At 39.7% G+C, this 16783-nt stretch overlaps 1 protein-coding gene and 1 long non-coding RNA gene across 2 annotated transcripts; one reads left to right on the plus strand and one right to left on the minus strand.

The window, feature by feature from the left end:
• Window positions 1–312: 312 nt before the first annotated feature.
• On the plus strand, window positions 313–15008 carry LOC125237603 (splicing factor 3A subunit 3). Its single transcript, XM_048144758.1, is given in 12 exon segments — window positions 313–519; window positions 1125–1172; window positions 1421–1579; window positions 7640–7712; window positions 8326–8417; window positions 8665–8886; window positions 9485–9645; window positions 10079–10118; window positions 10120–10208; window positions 10426–10618; window positions 11194–11395; window positions 14803–15008. Coding segments are annotated over 12 exon segments (1509 nt in total). The 5' UTR covers window positions 313–423; the 3' UTR covers window positions 14937–15008.
• An 835-nt stretch (window positions 15009–15843) lies between these two features.
• LOC125241941 lies at window positions 15844–16728 on the minus strand. Its single transcript, XR_007178800.1, has 2 exons — window positions 16508–16728; window positions 15844–16465 (listed from the first exon to the last, which is right to left on the minus strand). It is a non-coding gene; the product is annotated as an uncharacterized LOC125241941 (long non-coding RNA).
• Between the last annotated feature and the right edge of the window lie 55 nt (window positions 16729–16783).

Consider the following 16783-nt stretch of genomic DNA (forward strand, 5'->3'; position numbering starts at 1 on the left):
TAAGATAAGATGACAAACTGACATTTATTTTAGTGTTACCAGTCATAATGTGCCAACTTGGCTTAAAGCCAGCTATTCACATTGCAACAAGTGGAAACATAATTTTTTATACATTGCTTGCCAAGTAGGTGTAACTAACTCAATCGATCGATCAAAAGCCGCAATGTATTAGGAACATGTATGTCTTATTGCAACTGTTTTGCACGATCAAACTGCATAGGTTGTTTGATAGTTTCAAGCGTTTATTTATGTAACACATTCTTTCATTTTGACATAAAAGTAAAAATCATCAGTCTATGTCTGAAACAGCATAGCATAGCGTAGCTTGTTTTGTAGAAAGAGGTTAAATATTCTCATATTCTGTATTAAAATAAAATACAAAATTGTGTGGTTATATGGTTTAATTGACTAAAAGGATTTACAATGGAAACTTTACTAGAGCAGCAAAGGAGTTATCACGAGGAAAGAGAACGTTCTATGGATGCCATGGTCAAAGAAATCTTGCACAAGAAAGTTGGGGTATGTTGATGCTCTATTTTTCTTGCAGGTGAATACAAATACCACAAAAGAAAAGTCCAATTTCAAACATTTGCTCACCAGTCTCTTGCTTGTGCATAGATATTTTATCATTCAGAATTTGTCCTTGCTTCTGTATATATTATTATTCATAGGAAGAGTTAAAAAAACTCACTTTCTTTTGAAAATCTTTGTGGTATTTATTTTAAGCTGCTGTAAAAGAAACAATAATCAATTCTTGTCTAGTTATTTACGAGTCCCAAACCTTTATTTACTTAGATTAATTCGGGTGATGAGATGGTGAGATTAAAGTGATATTCACTATTTAATTTTGTGTGTATAAAGTAATGGGTCCCACTAACATACGAAAGAGGACAATAATAAATAAAATAAAATAAAAAAGCCTTTTATTCTAATTGCATTATTACAATTTTTTTACATTAATTTTTGTTTAATTATGCTGGTGCATTAGACCCTTTTTGGGTGAAGGCCTCCATCGATTTCCACAGTTTGATCCAGTTTGGGCCAACTGATTTTTTAATACTTACGAAAGAGACAATAATTCACATCCAATATTATTAAAGTTATTAAATAAATGTCTTTTACAGCACAGAGAAACAATTAATGGTGATCACCGCTTGAAGAACTTGCATGATGTAAGTAAAAGATTTTGATTTTACAGAACCCAAAGCTACAATGAGATTTTTTTTAGAATAAACATACATAAACAACTATCAAAAATAAAATTATAGTAATTAAAATATAATAAATTCTTGGCCCACTGCTCTAAAGGGTAAGATGTAATTGTTTTAGATACACAATGACACACAACAAAACCAGAAGAAACTTTCTAAGGAGTTTTTAGGTATTTTACAGGTAAATTAAATACTTTGTACAATTTCAGAGATACATAGAGGCAACAATAAGACTTAAGGACCTGTATGAGGATAAAGATGGCTTGCGAAAAGAGGAGATTGCAGCCCTGTCAGGACCCAATGAATTTCAAGAGTTTTATGCACGACTCAAACAGATTAAAGAATTTCATAGGAAACATCCCAATGAGGTAAATACATACAGGGTTGGGCAGAATAACTGTCCTAGTTAAAAAGTGGTAAAAAATTTTAAAAACACGATAATGTGAAAAGTAGTGCTATGATTTATATCCATAACATCTTAAGTTTTAAAATGTTATGTAATATATTTTATTTGCTTTTCTTTAACTTGCATAATTTTAGGCATTTTGCTGTAGAAGGAGTTTGACCCGGCACGCACGACCTCATCTGCTAAGTCATGCAATACTTGACTACCCGACCCCAAAATAAATGCCAGTTTTAGCCTTTTGCCATCTCAATAAAACTTTGCATTTATTTTTATATGTAAATATTAATAGTTATCAGTTACCTAAAGATGCGTAGCGTACGTTTCAAGATAAAATATCAGCCTAAAAATTTCGACGAAAATGGCACTTTTCCTCATGAAGATGTGGTCTGACTGAGTTTCTCTTTTGAATAAATTTATGGCTAAAATATCTTCGTTTCTATCCCTTAATATAACACCATACTCAACATCAGTCTGACATTTGTTGAACTCCTGAAATCGAAATGCATTTTCTTTGCAAAATGGCCATCGTGCCGCGTAAATAGCATTTTGTATCTAGCCCTCACATTTTTAAAAGAAACAGCGTACATACATAAATTATCCTTTATGTTTAGGTCCCTTAGTTCATGGTTATTTTGCAGTATGCAAAATGTTGTCCCCTCTTCAATTATATTATGTTATTGAATATTTTATAATTTTAAGCACAATTTTGTATGATTCGCCCATGGTTATTTGTAGCTACTTTACTGACACAAACCATCCAATTCCTACAAAATCTTTACTTGATTTCAGAAGAAAAATACTTCTATAAACGATTTTTGGTATGCAATATCAAAGCAATATTGGATATTAACTTTTTTCAGTTAGTTGAATATCTCGCCCAATCCGCAATGTTCGCTGTCATAACTTCCAACTGTAAATACTTTTCAATTTTGTTATAAAAAAATAATTAAACAGACTGTAATAGAAGTGTCTTTTAGAATCCGTGAAGGGCATTAAATTGTGGATTTAAAATGATACACAGGGAATAGAAATCTGTTATATTGAAATAGATAACGACATGTATTACAATAGGACAGTTAATCCGCCCAACCCTGTACACTGTTACATTACTGTAAATACACTGTTAGCAATTAGTATTACATTATGATACAAGTGTGGAAAGGAGGACAACAAATTAAAACACAACCAAAGGGATGTTCTAAATTGACACAAATTATGAATTCCCTCTTTGCGCATGTATCATACAATGTTTTTCAGTACATATCATATGGCCCTTTGAATCATCCTGTCAAGACATGTTCTACTTTGCGAACTAGTGCAGGGAAAAAACACCATATGTACTGCAAAAAATATGTACTTACGTATTTAGTATATGTATACAATCAGTAAAAGTTTTTGTCAATATTTACAATAGTGTCAAATCTTTGCTATTGGCTTCATACTTGACCATTAACCCGGCTTCTGGAGGGGTAGAGTCACCTTCTCTATTCCTCACTTAAGCAATACTCGTCCGGCGCGTCCCAGTCGCGGGGGTGGGCGCCCCTCACCTTAGCAGGCCAAGGTGTGCGGGTGGCGAAGTTCGGTCGGGGACCCAGTGCTGCGGGGTATAACGCGGTCCCCTGCCCGGGGTTACGGGTGAAGACCCTAACGGTGGTGTCATCGGAGAGGAAGGACTTCGGTACGGTGTACATCGGCGGACGGGGCAACGGATCCGGAGTACCGTAGGCGACAGTAGGGTTCAACCTGAACAAGTCGGCAACTCCTGCAGCTGGGTCAACTCTGCACGTAATGACTAGTTTCATTCCTGTGGATCAAGCTGATCTCGGCCGAGAGGGGGTCACGGACGCTGGGCAAGTTCGTGTCCTCAAACTGTGTCCCAGGCGATGCAGCGTCTGTGAAGAGGAAACTTCACCTGCACCTTAACAAGGTGTGGAAATCAACACGGGGAGTTGCAGTCACCGGTGATAAGTCTGCGCTAATGGGCGTTATGTGCGGACGCCAGGGGTAACTCCCGACGGTAGGATAGTCCATCGCGGCTAATTGACCAGTTACCGCCTGCCGAAGCTGGGCAGCCCCCGGCCAGTAAGGTACTGGTCCGTCCCCCAATTTGAGCTCCTTTAGGTGTATGGAGCAGCGGGTGTATCACAGCATCTGTAAAAAATTGGGAAATCTGTGCACCTGTCAATACAAATATTATGATAAAATTCGCAACCTGGAACGTGAGAACTATGTTAACACATTCGGACGAAGCTTCAGATGGTGTCCCTTTGCTCAGAAAAACCTCTATTATAGACAGGGAGTTACTGCGGCTTAGAGTTGATATAGCCGCGTTACAAGAAACCCGTCTCGCCGATGAGGGCAGCATACGTGAGGACAATTATACATTTTTCTGGAAAGGGAAAGACGCCTGTGAGAGACGTGAACACGGTGTTGGATTTGCTGTTAGGAACTCTCTTCTTAGCTGCATCGACTCTCCTACTGGTGTATCTGAACGCATAATGGTGCTAAAATTGCAGTCCAATGCCGGCTTTGTCACAGTTATTTCCGCTTATGCACCAACATTGAAAGCGGAAGCTGATGTCAAAGACAGCTTTTATGACGATTTGCGCTGTTGTCTCGATAATGTCCGCGCTTCTGATAAGCTACTTTTACTTGGTGACTTTAATGCCAGAATAGGTAACAGTGCTGATGATTGGCCGGAGTGCATGGGTCGTCATGGAATAGGACATCTAAATAACAATGGGCAACGGTTATTGGAGCTTTGTGCATCTCATTCTCTCTGTATTACGAGCACCTATTTCAAGAGTAAGCTCATGCATAAAGTGTCGTGGAAACATCCGCGCTCAGGACACTGGCACCAACTTGACCATATAATTACTCGTAGGAGAGATTTGCGTGACATATTAAATTCTCGTACATACCATAGTGCAATATGCGATTCAGATCATTCAATGATTATGGCAAAGACTCGTCTTTCACCAAAGAAAATTCATTCGGCCAAGGCGAGTTGCCGCAAGCTCTGCCTCAACACAAGAGCTATGCTGGATAAGGACCTGTATGCTCAATTCTCGGTAGAAGTAGAGGAAAAAGTTACTACAGATGCCATTGATGTAACAGAGACCGTGGAAGAAGCGTGGCTCCTGATAAAAAATGCTGTAACAGATGCTGCTTTGCGGGTGTTTGGCAGGAAAAGTAAGGATGACGTAGATTGGTTCTCGGAGAATGAAAATGTCCTGCTTCCACTTGTTGAAAAGAAAAGAGCTTCTCATATCTGTCTCTTAGGTGATCCAGAGAACCGTGAGAAACAGGCAGCTTATAAATCAGCAAAATCTGAACTCCAACGCGTCAGTCGCCACTGTGCAAACGAGTTTTGGACTAGCCTCTGTGAAAAAATTCAGCACTGCCGGAATATTGGAGACTTTAGAGGGATGTACCAGGGTATAAAATGCGCCACAGGGCCGACGTGTAGGAAACGTGCTCCAATCAAGGACAGCGAAGGCCATCCTATCACCAATAAGTCGGACCAGTTAGTGAGGTGGGCACAGCACTATGCTAGCCTATATTCCGAGCCGGTGGATATTAGACCTGAGGCTCTGAATGATATACCGTTCTTTGAAATCATGAATGAACTTGATGACCTTCCATCTGGCGATGAATTTCATTCTGCAGTCAGGGGCCTGAAACTACGCAAAAGCACTGGCAGCGACAACATTCCCGCTGAACTCGTGAAACTCGGATGTGTTTCCACTCCTCTGTACGCTCTATTGCTGCGTTGTTGGGATAAGGAAACAATACCCCAGGAAATGAGAGACGCAAATATAATCACACTGTACAAGGGCAAGGGCGATAGAGGCGATTGTAACAACTACAGAGGTATATCGCTGCTCAGTATTGCTGGGAAGGCTTTTGCAAAGGTAGTACTGAAAAGGCTTGGAAAACTAGCTGCCCGTATTTACCCAGAAACACAATGTGGATTTCGTGGAGGTCGTTCCACGAATGACATGATATTTTCTCTGCGCCAAATCCAGGAAAAGTGTCGAGAACAACGCATTCCTTTGTATATTGCCTTTGTTGATCTCAATAAAGCCTTTGACACAGTGAGTCGTGACGGCCTTTATGAGGTACTAAAGAAAATTGGATGTCCGCCAAAGCTTCTCTCAATTGTTCGAGCCTTTCATGACAATATGCGTGGTTCCGTTGTCTATGATGGCGATTCCTCATCGCCCTTCTGTGTTAATCGTGGTGTAAGACAAGGATGTGTACTGGCACCAACACTTTTTGGAATCTTTTTTTCAGCCCTACTTATATCTGCTTTTGGAAACTGCGATGTTGGAGTGCATCTACATACCAGAGACGATGGGAAATTATTTAATATCAGACTCCTAAGATCCAAGAAAAAGCGTCTAGATATCATTGCACGTGAACTCCTATACGCCGATGACGCTGCACTTATCGCTAACACTGAGCAAGACCTGCAGGAACTGGTTACAAGGTTTGATCGTGCTTGCCGTCAGTTTTCAATGACTGTAAATGCAAAGAAAACCGTTGTCATGGTACAAGGAGATGTCCGCCCTCCATCTATAATGCTCGGTAGCTCTGTTCTTCAAGTCGTGGATCATTTCTGCTATCTTGGTTCCACTACAACGCCTACGCTATCCAATGACAAAGAGCTAGAGACTCGTATTGGTAAGGCATCTACAACATTCGGAAAGCTTTACTCGCGCGTCTGGAGAAACGGAAAGCTGTCCATTAACACCAAAATTCTTGTGTATAAGACTTGCGTTTTGAGTGTTCTTCTGTACGCGTCAGAGACCCTAATAACCTATGCAAAGCAAGAACGAAAACTAAATGCCTTCCATATGCGTTGTCTTAGATCCATACTGGGAGTGACGTGGAGAGACCATATAAGTAATCAAACTGTGCTAGCTAAAACAAATTGTTCTTCTATAACGGCAATGTTAAAGCAAAGAAGGCTCACTTGGCTTGGTCATGTGCATAGAATGGATCATACCAGACTCCCGCGTCAAGTCATGCTGAGTCAAGTTGCAAATGCCAAGAGGCCGGTTGGGCGCCCTATGCTTAGATATAAGGATTGCTGTAAGAGGGACCTGATCTGCTTTAATATTGAACCTCACATTTGGGAATCTAAGGCCGAGATGAGACCAGAGTGGCGCCGTGATCTTAAAGCGGGGGTAGACAAACATGACGAGGATTGGTTAGAAAGCCTCAGGCAGAAAAAACTACGCGCTGCCAGACCTCCTCCCCTGAACTCTGATCATGTCTGCGATCGCTGTGGCAGAAGATGCCGCTCTGGTATAGGTCTCTTTAGCCACCGAAGACGTTGCTATCAACTTCCCCACAACACATGATTTACTGGACGCTGCTACAATCATCTGCAATAGATGTCGTGGCCAATGATGATGATGATGATGATGTCAAATCTTTATTTTAATGTATGATTTGTAAGCTTGCCCTTTGATCAAAGTAGGGAAATAAATTTTTAAAAGTGTCCTTAACTTAAAGGTCAGTTCATTGTAACATGCATTAGGCAACTCTAAGCCAGCGTTCCCACTTAAACGTCGCGTGTCTCGGGGCGCGCAACGGACGTCCGCGCCACGCCACCTGAGTGTAATTCAAAAAACGTCTCCTCAGTACATTTTGTATAGGAAGGACGTAAGACGCGCCGCCAAGCGGCGCGGCGCGCGCCACGCCACCTGGGGCGCGTCTTACGTCCTTCCTATACAAAATGTACTGAGGAGACGTTTTTTGAATTACACTCAGGTGGCGTGGCGCGGACGTCCGTTGCGCGCCCCGAGACACGCGACGCTCTGATGTGGCCGGTCCCTAATGGTAACTGAGTTGTTATTGTAAGTAGATAAACAGACATTGAAATAATATATAACATGAAATTAATGTCTTACTGAGTAAAATTATTAATAAATGAATGGGTACAGAAAACTTCAATTATCTGAAGTACTTAGATTTCAGTGCTTTACAACATACTTCATTATTTCTTTTTCAGATTTGTGTGCCCATGTCTGTAGAATTTGAAGAAATTGCAAAGATGAGAGAGAATCCTGCGGAAGATTACACAAGTAAGTTATATAGTTCAAATTTAGAATACATAACTATTTATTAAAATAAAAAAATCGGCCAAGAGCGTGTCGGGCCACGCTCAGTGTAGGGTTCCGTAGTTTTCCGTATTTTTCTCAAAAACTACTAAACCTATCAAGTTAAGAACAATTTTCCTAGAAAGTCTTTATAAAGTTCTACTTTCGTGATTTTTTTCATATTTTTTAAACATATGGTTCAAAAGTTAGAGGGGGGGGACACACTTTTTTTTTCCTTTAGGAGCGATTATTTCCGAAAATATTAATATTATCAAAAAACGATTTTAGTAAACCCGTATTCATTTTTAAATACCTATCCAACAATATATCACACGTTGGGGTTGGAATGAAAAAACAAATCTGTCCCCACTTTACATGTAGGGGGGGGGGGTACCCCAACAAAACATTTTTTTTTTTTCACTTTTTATTTTACCACTTTGTCGGCGTAATTGATATACATATTGGTACCAAATTTCGGCTTTCTAGTGATAACGGTCACTACTAGTTGACTACGGAACCCTAAAAATGTATTTAGAAACTGTTAATAGATAATTTGTATAAAAATTGCAAATTAATTAGTTTTTCCTAATGATTACAGCTCCAGTGGAATTCACGGATGAAGAAGGATATGGAAAGTATTTAGATTTACATGAGTGCTATGAAAAATACATAAACCTGAAGGGGATTGAGGTGAGGTTTAGTAATATTACTTACAAATCTTATATTTTTGTACAGGAAAGATTAATTCACTATGGAACCTAAGTTAACACATTCACTACCAGACAAAAACTATGTCTAAGCAAAGTTCACAAGTGCCCACAAGGCTTCATGGGTTCATGAGTTGAATGTGTTAAAAGAACACATGTTGTGTGAACATGAACATGTTTGTTAACATGGCACGAGTTTTTCTTACAATCAAACTATAATCTGTTAACAGAAAGTGGACTACATAACATACCTGAGCATCTTCGATCACCTGTTCGATATTCCGCGCGAGCGCAAGAACAGCGAGTACCGCAGTTACGTGCGCGCGCTGCTCACCTACCTGAAGGACTTCGTGAGCCGCGTGAAACCACTGCACGATCAAGCGCAGGAGATGGCGCGAGCGCACCAGGAGTTTGTAAAGCAGTGGGAGGCCGGGACATTCCCTGGGTGGCCTGTAAGTATCACATGCCTACTCATAGTACTCATATCTACTTCTACAATAGGAACAATGCAACATGTGGCAACTGGAGTTGCAAGTACAGTACATCAGATGGGCCGTACGCTTGTTTGCATATGGTATTAAAAAAAACTTACTTAATCGCGTAACACATACATACGTTTACATTTGGTCCGACTTTTCGGACGTGACATTACGTCCATGGTCACAGGCAGACGTATCAACATCTAGCTATACGAGTTTTGCGAACTACCTCCACTTGATTTGCATTATAGTCACTTTCACGCTAGAGTTGCCACTTTGCCGACACACAGCACACATATGATGCTATGTAACAAGAAGTTTTTACTTGCTAACCGCCGCGCCGGATTCCGCGAAGATGAAATCCGTTGCTCTTTATTTTGGTTAAAATTACGATCTTTCTGATTTAAATCCCCTTTTAATTACATCAAATTTATTTAATATCTAAAACATACAAACCATCATCCAAATCCACAGCGAAGGCTTCGTCAAACGCGCGTCTGTTAATTTAAAATGTGAGAAAATCGTGTGAGTTCTAATCTATTATTGTGAATTTATATGTTTTTTATTGTAGAAAGAAACCGGCGGAGCGCTAACCAATGTCGGTGCTCACTTGGACCTGTCAGCTTTCTCGTCCTGGGAGGAGCTGGCGTCACTGGGTCTGGATCGGCTGAAATCGGCGCTCATGGCTTTAGGCCTCAAGTGCGGAGGCACACTCGAAGAGAGAGCTCAGAGGTAACTTTCAACAACTAATGGTTAATTGGTAAAATAGCTTGTAGTTCAAACAATCGCTGGCGCAAGGTCCAAGAAACATCGTGTTTGGTGGTTAAATAGACTAACTCGAAAAAGACATACTTTGTCACATCACACAGCTGACAAGGGAACTTTTTGTCTGCTAGTGCCAGGCCTCGTCACTGGATGTGTGACCATCTCCATAACTCCACTTGTGTCATACTCAACTTTTATATTTTGGAAAGGAACCAGCACAGCGCATCACTAGCAATGTGGGCAGTGGATTTACATTACAATGTTTTGTGCTATTTGGGCTCTTCTGATTCATTCTGTAAATGGACTCATACCACCGTGACTGCTGAGAATGCTAGTGAGATCAATCCTGAAGGCCGACTTCTTTCTCATAATAATTTGTATTTACTCTACTAAATTTCAGACTGTTCAGCACTAAGGGTCAGACCGCTCTGGACAAGTCTCTTGGTCGCAAAGAAGGGAGGCAACAAGGCAAAGGCTTCCACTCAGCAGAGACACAAGGATATCGCGGCTATTGAAGCGCAGGTTTACAAGTGAGTAGAGATACGATGATTAAATAATGCGTGTGATGTTACGGTGTATATTGGTTCTGTAATTTATTGAGTCGGTATAAGATATGTTGGTCGGTTAAAACTGGTAAGAATATAAAATTGCTTCCGTTCCGAGGTTTTCCCCGCACTCCTCTTAGCGTCAGCCCTCTTCAAAAATGTACTAGTTCAACAGAGCATAATTAGACTTATCTCGGTGCAGGTTCGCGAGCATCGTGTCAAACACTCGTGCAGCCACCGTGGAGAACGTGACGCGGCGTGCGGCGCGCGCGGCGGGCGAGCGGCGCGACGACTCTGGCGACGACAGCGACGCGTCCGCCGCGCCCGACCCGGACTCGGATGACGATGAGGTGCCCTACAACCCGAAGAACCTGCCACTTGGCTGGGATGGAAAGGTAAACTATAGTATATTAGTGAAGGTTGCGTGTTGAAGGTATTATTACCTGTGGTTTAAATTTAAACGCCTACTTGACATCGATTATTCGCGACAATAGAAAAATAAATCGTAAACGGGCCATTTTTTTACGCGATTCATACTCGCGAGGTCTTTCGATCCTAATAGGAGAAAAAAATGTCCCAAAATAACCATTCATTTTTCAAAACCTTCCATTCCGTTACCGCCATACAAAATGTATGAAAAAATGGTAACGGAATGGGAAAAAAACCTTGGGACACTTTTTTCTTCTATTAGGGACCGTCCACACTCAAGAGACGCATGTCCGCCGACGCGGAACGGACGTCAGCGCCACGCCGCCTGAATGTAATTTAAAAAACGTCTCAGTACAATTTGTATAGGAAGGACGCGCAAGGGACGTCATTTGGAGCGCCAAGCGACGCGTCGCCTACTATATTATACTTGTTTCTCCTCTATTTTTATGGCTTATGCTGTTGATTGTGACCACGACCAATCTATAAACCTCTTTATCACAAAACATCTCTTATTCTCAATTTTACCCCTTTCACATTACAGCCAATCCCGTACTGGCTGTACAAGCTTCACGGGCTCAACATCAGCTACACGTGCGAGATCTGTGGCAACTTCACGTACAAGGGCCCGAAGGCGTTCCAGCGGCACTTCGCCGAGTGGCGCCACGCGCACGGCATGCGCTGTCTCGGCATCCCCAACACCGCGCACTTCGCCAACGTCACGCAGATCGAGGACGCTCTCGCACGTGAGTATTACAGTAACACTACTTATCATGTCCTAGCTGGGCCATTTTTTTCAAAGTCGTCCACCCCACTTTTTTGTAACATGGGTATTTTTTACGCGATACTTAGAATCGCGAGGTCTTTCGATCCTGATAGGAGAAAAAGAAATTTCAGACCTTCCGTTCCGTTACCGCCATACAAAACGTATGAAAAAATGGTAACGGAATGGGAAAAGACCTTGGGACATTTTTTCTCCTATTAAGATTGAAAGAGCTCGCGATTCTGAGTGGAAACCCGGAAAAAAATCCAAATCCAAAAAAAGTGGGATGGACCACTTTAAAAAAAATGGCCCAGCTGAGAAGTGCTACGCGCACGGCATGCGCTGTCTCGGCAACCCTACACAGTTCACTTCGCCAACGTTACGCAGATACTTATATGCGGCGACTTTAATGTAAATATCTTGGAAAATTCAACAATAAGTATCAGATTGTTGAATCTTTTCAAATCATGTAATCTCAATCATATTTTTATGGAGCCTACTAGAGTGACTGCCACTAGTGCCACCTGTATAGATAATATTTTCACTGATATTTTTCCTACTACTAAAGATGTAATTAGCAACTTAGAATCAGACCATTTAGGCCAATTGATAGTATTTGAGACATTAAGGAAAAATACTTTGAGAAAACAAATAACTTTTGTACCAGTAACCTCCGACCGCGTGGAACGAATGAAGCAAAGTTTGGTTCAGGCGCTACCCTCCCTGTCTTCCGATATGAGTCCTAATAGTATGTATAATTCCGTAGTTAGTGGTGCATCAGTTTTTAGTGAGTGGGCTACTGCAGAGTTACATCAACGAAGACGTGCATTGTATGCCTTGTATAAAGAACGGCGGTTTAATACGAGTGATGAATTTAAAGAACATGTTAAGCAATATTCGAAGAAGTTCAAGATAGATTGTCATATCGCTAAGCGAAATTATCTTAGTAATAAAATAAAAAATAGCTCTGACATTATTAAAGCAACGTGGAAAGTAATTAATGTGGAAACTGGTCGCTCGAAACACGCAGTAAAAGATATTAAACTGAATATTGATAACAAAATTATAGATTCCAATTTTGAAGTAGCAACAGAGTTCGAAAAATTTTTCACCGAGATACCAGCATTCACAACTAAGGATTTAAATTCATCACCCTTATCTGCCGTCACATTATTAGAGGAAAACGTTCCTGAGTGTTGTAGAGACCTTTATTTTGAACATGTTTGTACCTCAGATATAGTAAAGGCATTTAAATCAATTAATGTCAAAAAAACTAGTGACCTCTGGGGGGTCTCCGTCCATGCCGTAAAATCCTTAGTTGAGGTTGTAGCGCCTGACTTAGCAGTTATATTCAACAACAGTGTTGACTGCGGCGAGTTTCCTGATCTAATGAAACATAGCAAAATAACTCCTTTATTTAAATCCGGCAGCCACTCTGACCCCACTAACTTTAGACCAATATCTGTGCTGCCAACTTTCAGTAAAATATTTGAAAAATTAGTTCTTTCTCAATTAGTACGACATTTTAACGTTAATAATTTAATGCATAATAAGCAATTTGGCTTCACACGGGGTCGCTCGACAACCGATGCTGGTGTTGAGCTAATTAAGCATATTTTCGATGCCTGGGAGGAGTCACAAGATGCTTTAGGTATCTTTTGTGATTTATCTAAGGCCTTCGACTGTGTTTGTCATGAAACATTGATCAGGAAACTACATTATTATGGAGTCAGAGGATCAGCACTAGATTTACTCAAGTCCTACTTAAATGGTAGAATACAAAGGGTAGATGTCAATGGACAGAGATCAACTGGGTCATTGGTCTCTATGGGTGTACCACAGGGATCAATATTGGGGCCTTTCCTGTTCCTTATCTACATAAATGACTTGCCATTCCTTGTAAAGACCCACCATGATATAGTATTGTTTGCAGACGACACCTCACTTATTTTCAAACTCAAACGACAGCAACAAGCTCACAGTGATGTAAACAATGCTATCTCTAAAGTAGTGAACTGGTTCAATGCTAATAATTTATTATTAAATGAAAAAAAGACTAAATGTATTAAGTTTGTCACTAATAGTAACGTAAGGAATGAGCAAACAAGTGTCGTTGTGAAGGATGAGGAATTAGAACTGGTAGATAGTACAGTTTTTCTTGGTATAACTTTAGATTCTAAACTTCAGTGGGGTCCCCATATTGTTAACCTCTCGAATAGACTTAGTTCTGCAGCTTTTGCAGTGAGCAAGATCCGTCAGTTAACAGACGTGAAAACAGCTCGATTAGTTTATTTTAGTTACTTTCACAGCATTATGTCATATGGTATTTTACTTTGCATTGTCAATATATTTATGAGAATATTATGTATGTACATAAAAACATTTGTAATTTTAAGAAAAACTGTGATGTACATAATATAAATACTAGAAATAAACATAAACTCGCGGTGCCCTTCACACGGCTCTGTAAAATTAAAAAATCATTCATGGGTAATTGTGTTCGATTTTATAATAAACTTCCGAATCATATTACTGACTTGTCAATTAATAAATTTAAGAATCATGTAAAGCGTGTACTCATTTCCAAAGCTTATTATACAACGCAAGACTACATGAATGATAAAACAACGTGGGATTAATTGTTATTCGAAATGGTTTCTTATTTTTACGTTTATTATTATTATTATTGTTGATGAAATTAATATTGTATTTTTTTGGACATTGGATTTTTCCTAGAAATATTCTAGACATGTATTTTTATATATACATATACCTAATTATATATTTTTTGTTTAACGATTATTTTTATATGAAATTGTATATTATAGACTCAATATTATTATGAACAATAATTTACAACAATAAATTGCTCTGATAATTAGGTTAGATTAAGATCATAATATATATGTAATGAACTATTCATAAGAGCTTGTAACTAGGCCTACATGAATAAAGATATTTTGAATTGAATTGAATTGAGGACGCTCTCGCACGTGAGTACTACACTACTACGTTAGCGGCACTTCGCCTAGTGGCACCACGCGCACGGCCAGAAGGGAACACTTAAGTACTCAGGTATGAAGATTGGTCATTACTATCAGTAAGTATGATAGTAATGAGTAATGACCAATCTTCATAGAAATATTCTGACCGTACTAATAGCAAGCTGCACTTTCCACCACACTGCTTCTGATTTTCCGAAATTAATGTAAGAAATTGCAATCCTGATAATTATGGCATCTTAACCACAGTAGTAAAGAGTACTATTGTACAGTATGGCCACTCCCGCTCCCCGCTGAAAGTGCCGCCCACCCGCTTTCGAACACTGAAATAGGTTTGTTTTAGTTTTTAGACTACTCTTGGCTATAATTCAATTTTTATTTGTTTTAGTATGGGAGAAAATCAAGCACCAAAAAGAGAACGAGAGGTTTGTAGCGGAAAATGACGAAGAATTTGAAGATTCCCTCGGAAATGTTGTCAACCGTAAAACTTACGAAGACTTGAAGAGGCAAGGACTTCTTTGAACATCATGTGTAGTATATTGACTATACCTATACCTACGTTAAGTAAATAAATAGCAAACACTATGGAGTGAATATAATTGTTGTTTATTTTAAAATGTAAATACCTGCCTGAAAACGATCTGAATCATCATCCATAAGGTATTTGTTTTTTCATGAAAATTTCACTGTCTAACATAAATAAGCATCAAAGCATCATCAAAGGCTAACACGATTTGCACTCATAATTTTAGAACAAAACGGGACTTAATCGCGTAAACACTTACATTTATATTAGGCCCGACGTTTCGAACATCACATTATGTTCGTGGTCACGGGTAGACTGGCGAGGAATTGCATCAACATCTTCTAGCCGCGCGAGTTTCTCGAACTACCCGCACTTGTTCTTGATTATTCACTTTTGCGCTAGGGTTGTCACTTTGCCTACACACAACACTCACGACATCAGCCGGTGTGTCCCTCGGTGTTTTTTCACGCTTACATTTGCTAATCACTGGATTCCACGAAGAAGAAATTCCCTGTCCCTCATTAAGCGACTGAGTCCCGTTTTGTTCTAAAATTATCATCAAAGGCCCTGAGAAATTGAACTCTATACAAAAGTGTACATAGGGTGACCCGTAACTGATCACGCCATGTTTACAAAAGAAATAAAAATATGTAGGCAGGCTTATATCTATTATTTATTCTGTGATAATCGCTATAGCCAATTAGCAAAATTCTGACCACGCTAGATTGAGAGCTGGCCCCGTAGCCGAATGGCATTTCTCCGACGCCAAACGAAAGCGATACGCCGCTGGCTCTGTCGCGCCAATACGCAAGCGCGCTGATATGGCAATGAAATAAAACATGCAGGCACGAAACCTTAGCGTGGACGGAGTAGATTCGTGGGGATTAAATAAAACAAGTTTAGTAATACTATGTAACGATTTGTCATGTTTATTAAGGGCGTGAGATTAGAATAAATTAAATGCAATAATAATGGCACTTAAGAGATTCATATTTATTCAAAGCTATTTGAGATTATGGCAAGTATAAGGTGGGTTAACGCAACATATTCAAAATGGAAATTAGTAAATTATTTGTGTCAAATGTCCTAGCCGCTTACTGTAGACTAGTTTTTTTTTAATGTAGAACTCTACGAATAGTCTGTGAAAGCGTCGTTACGCAAGCACCGTGAAGCTTTTAAGTTCGATAGCAACTTATTTGAGAATTACATTTATGTAACATATTGGTAGTTAGGTCGTTACCCGTAAAGTCGATTACGAACAAGATCTCACATTCACGCTGGCGATAAAATTTAACCTTAAGGACACAATAAATATCAACATACGACCAAGCATCCTTTACACACCCATTATAGGAAGACCAAAGGAATGATTCAACAGTTAAAAAGTTTCCCTATGTTAAATTGTGACAGTCACTGACCATGTCACAATTTTATCAAACAATTCATTATTACGACTTTTCTTATTAGTATTTGTGACAGTAAAACAAGTTGACAACAACCTAAAATAGTCTTTTGGTAAATTACACTTTCAAGTTCTGGTATCGACATTAAATAAATGTTATAAGACCTTCATGCTGGAGGTTCATTATTTATCAGTCAGTGCGTCATAATCATAATACTCATAATTAGTTAAAAGTGGTTTTCTGATTCACAAAGTAACCAGTCAAGTGTGAGTCTGACCAGAAATATATGCCTACAGCCATGTTGCGGAATTTCATTAGAACTATTTTTAACCCCCGACGCAAAAACGAAGGGGTGTTATAAGTTTGACGTGTCTGTCTGTCTGTCCATCTGTCTGTTTGTCTGTCTGTGTGTGTGTCTGTCTGTGGCATTGTAGCTCCCG

Source organism: Leguminivora glycinivorella, chromosome 2 (genome assembly GCF_023078275.1).
Source record: "Leguminivora glycinivorella isolate SPB_JAAS2020 chromosome 2, LegGlyc_1.1, whole genome shotgun sequence".
NCBI lineage: Eukaryota > Metazoa > Arthropoda > Insecta > Lepidoptera > Tortricidae > Leguminivora > Leguminivora glycinivorella.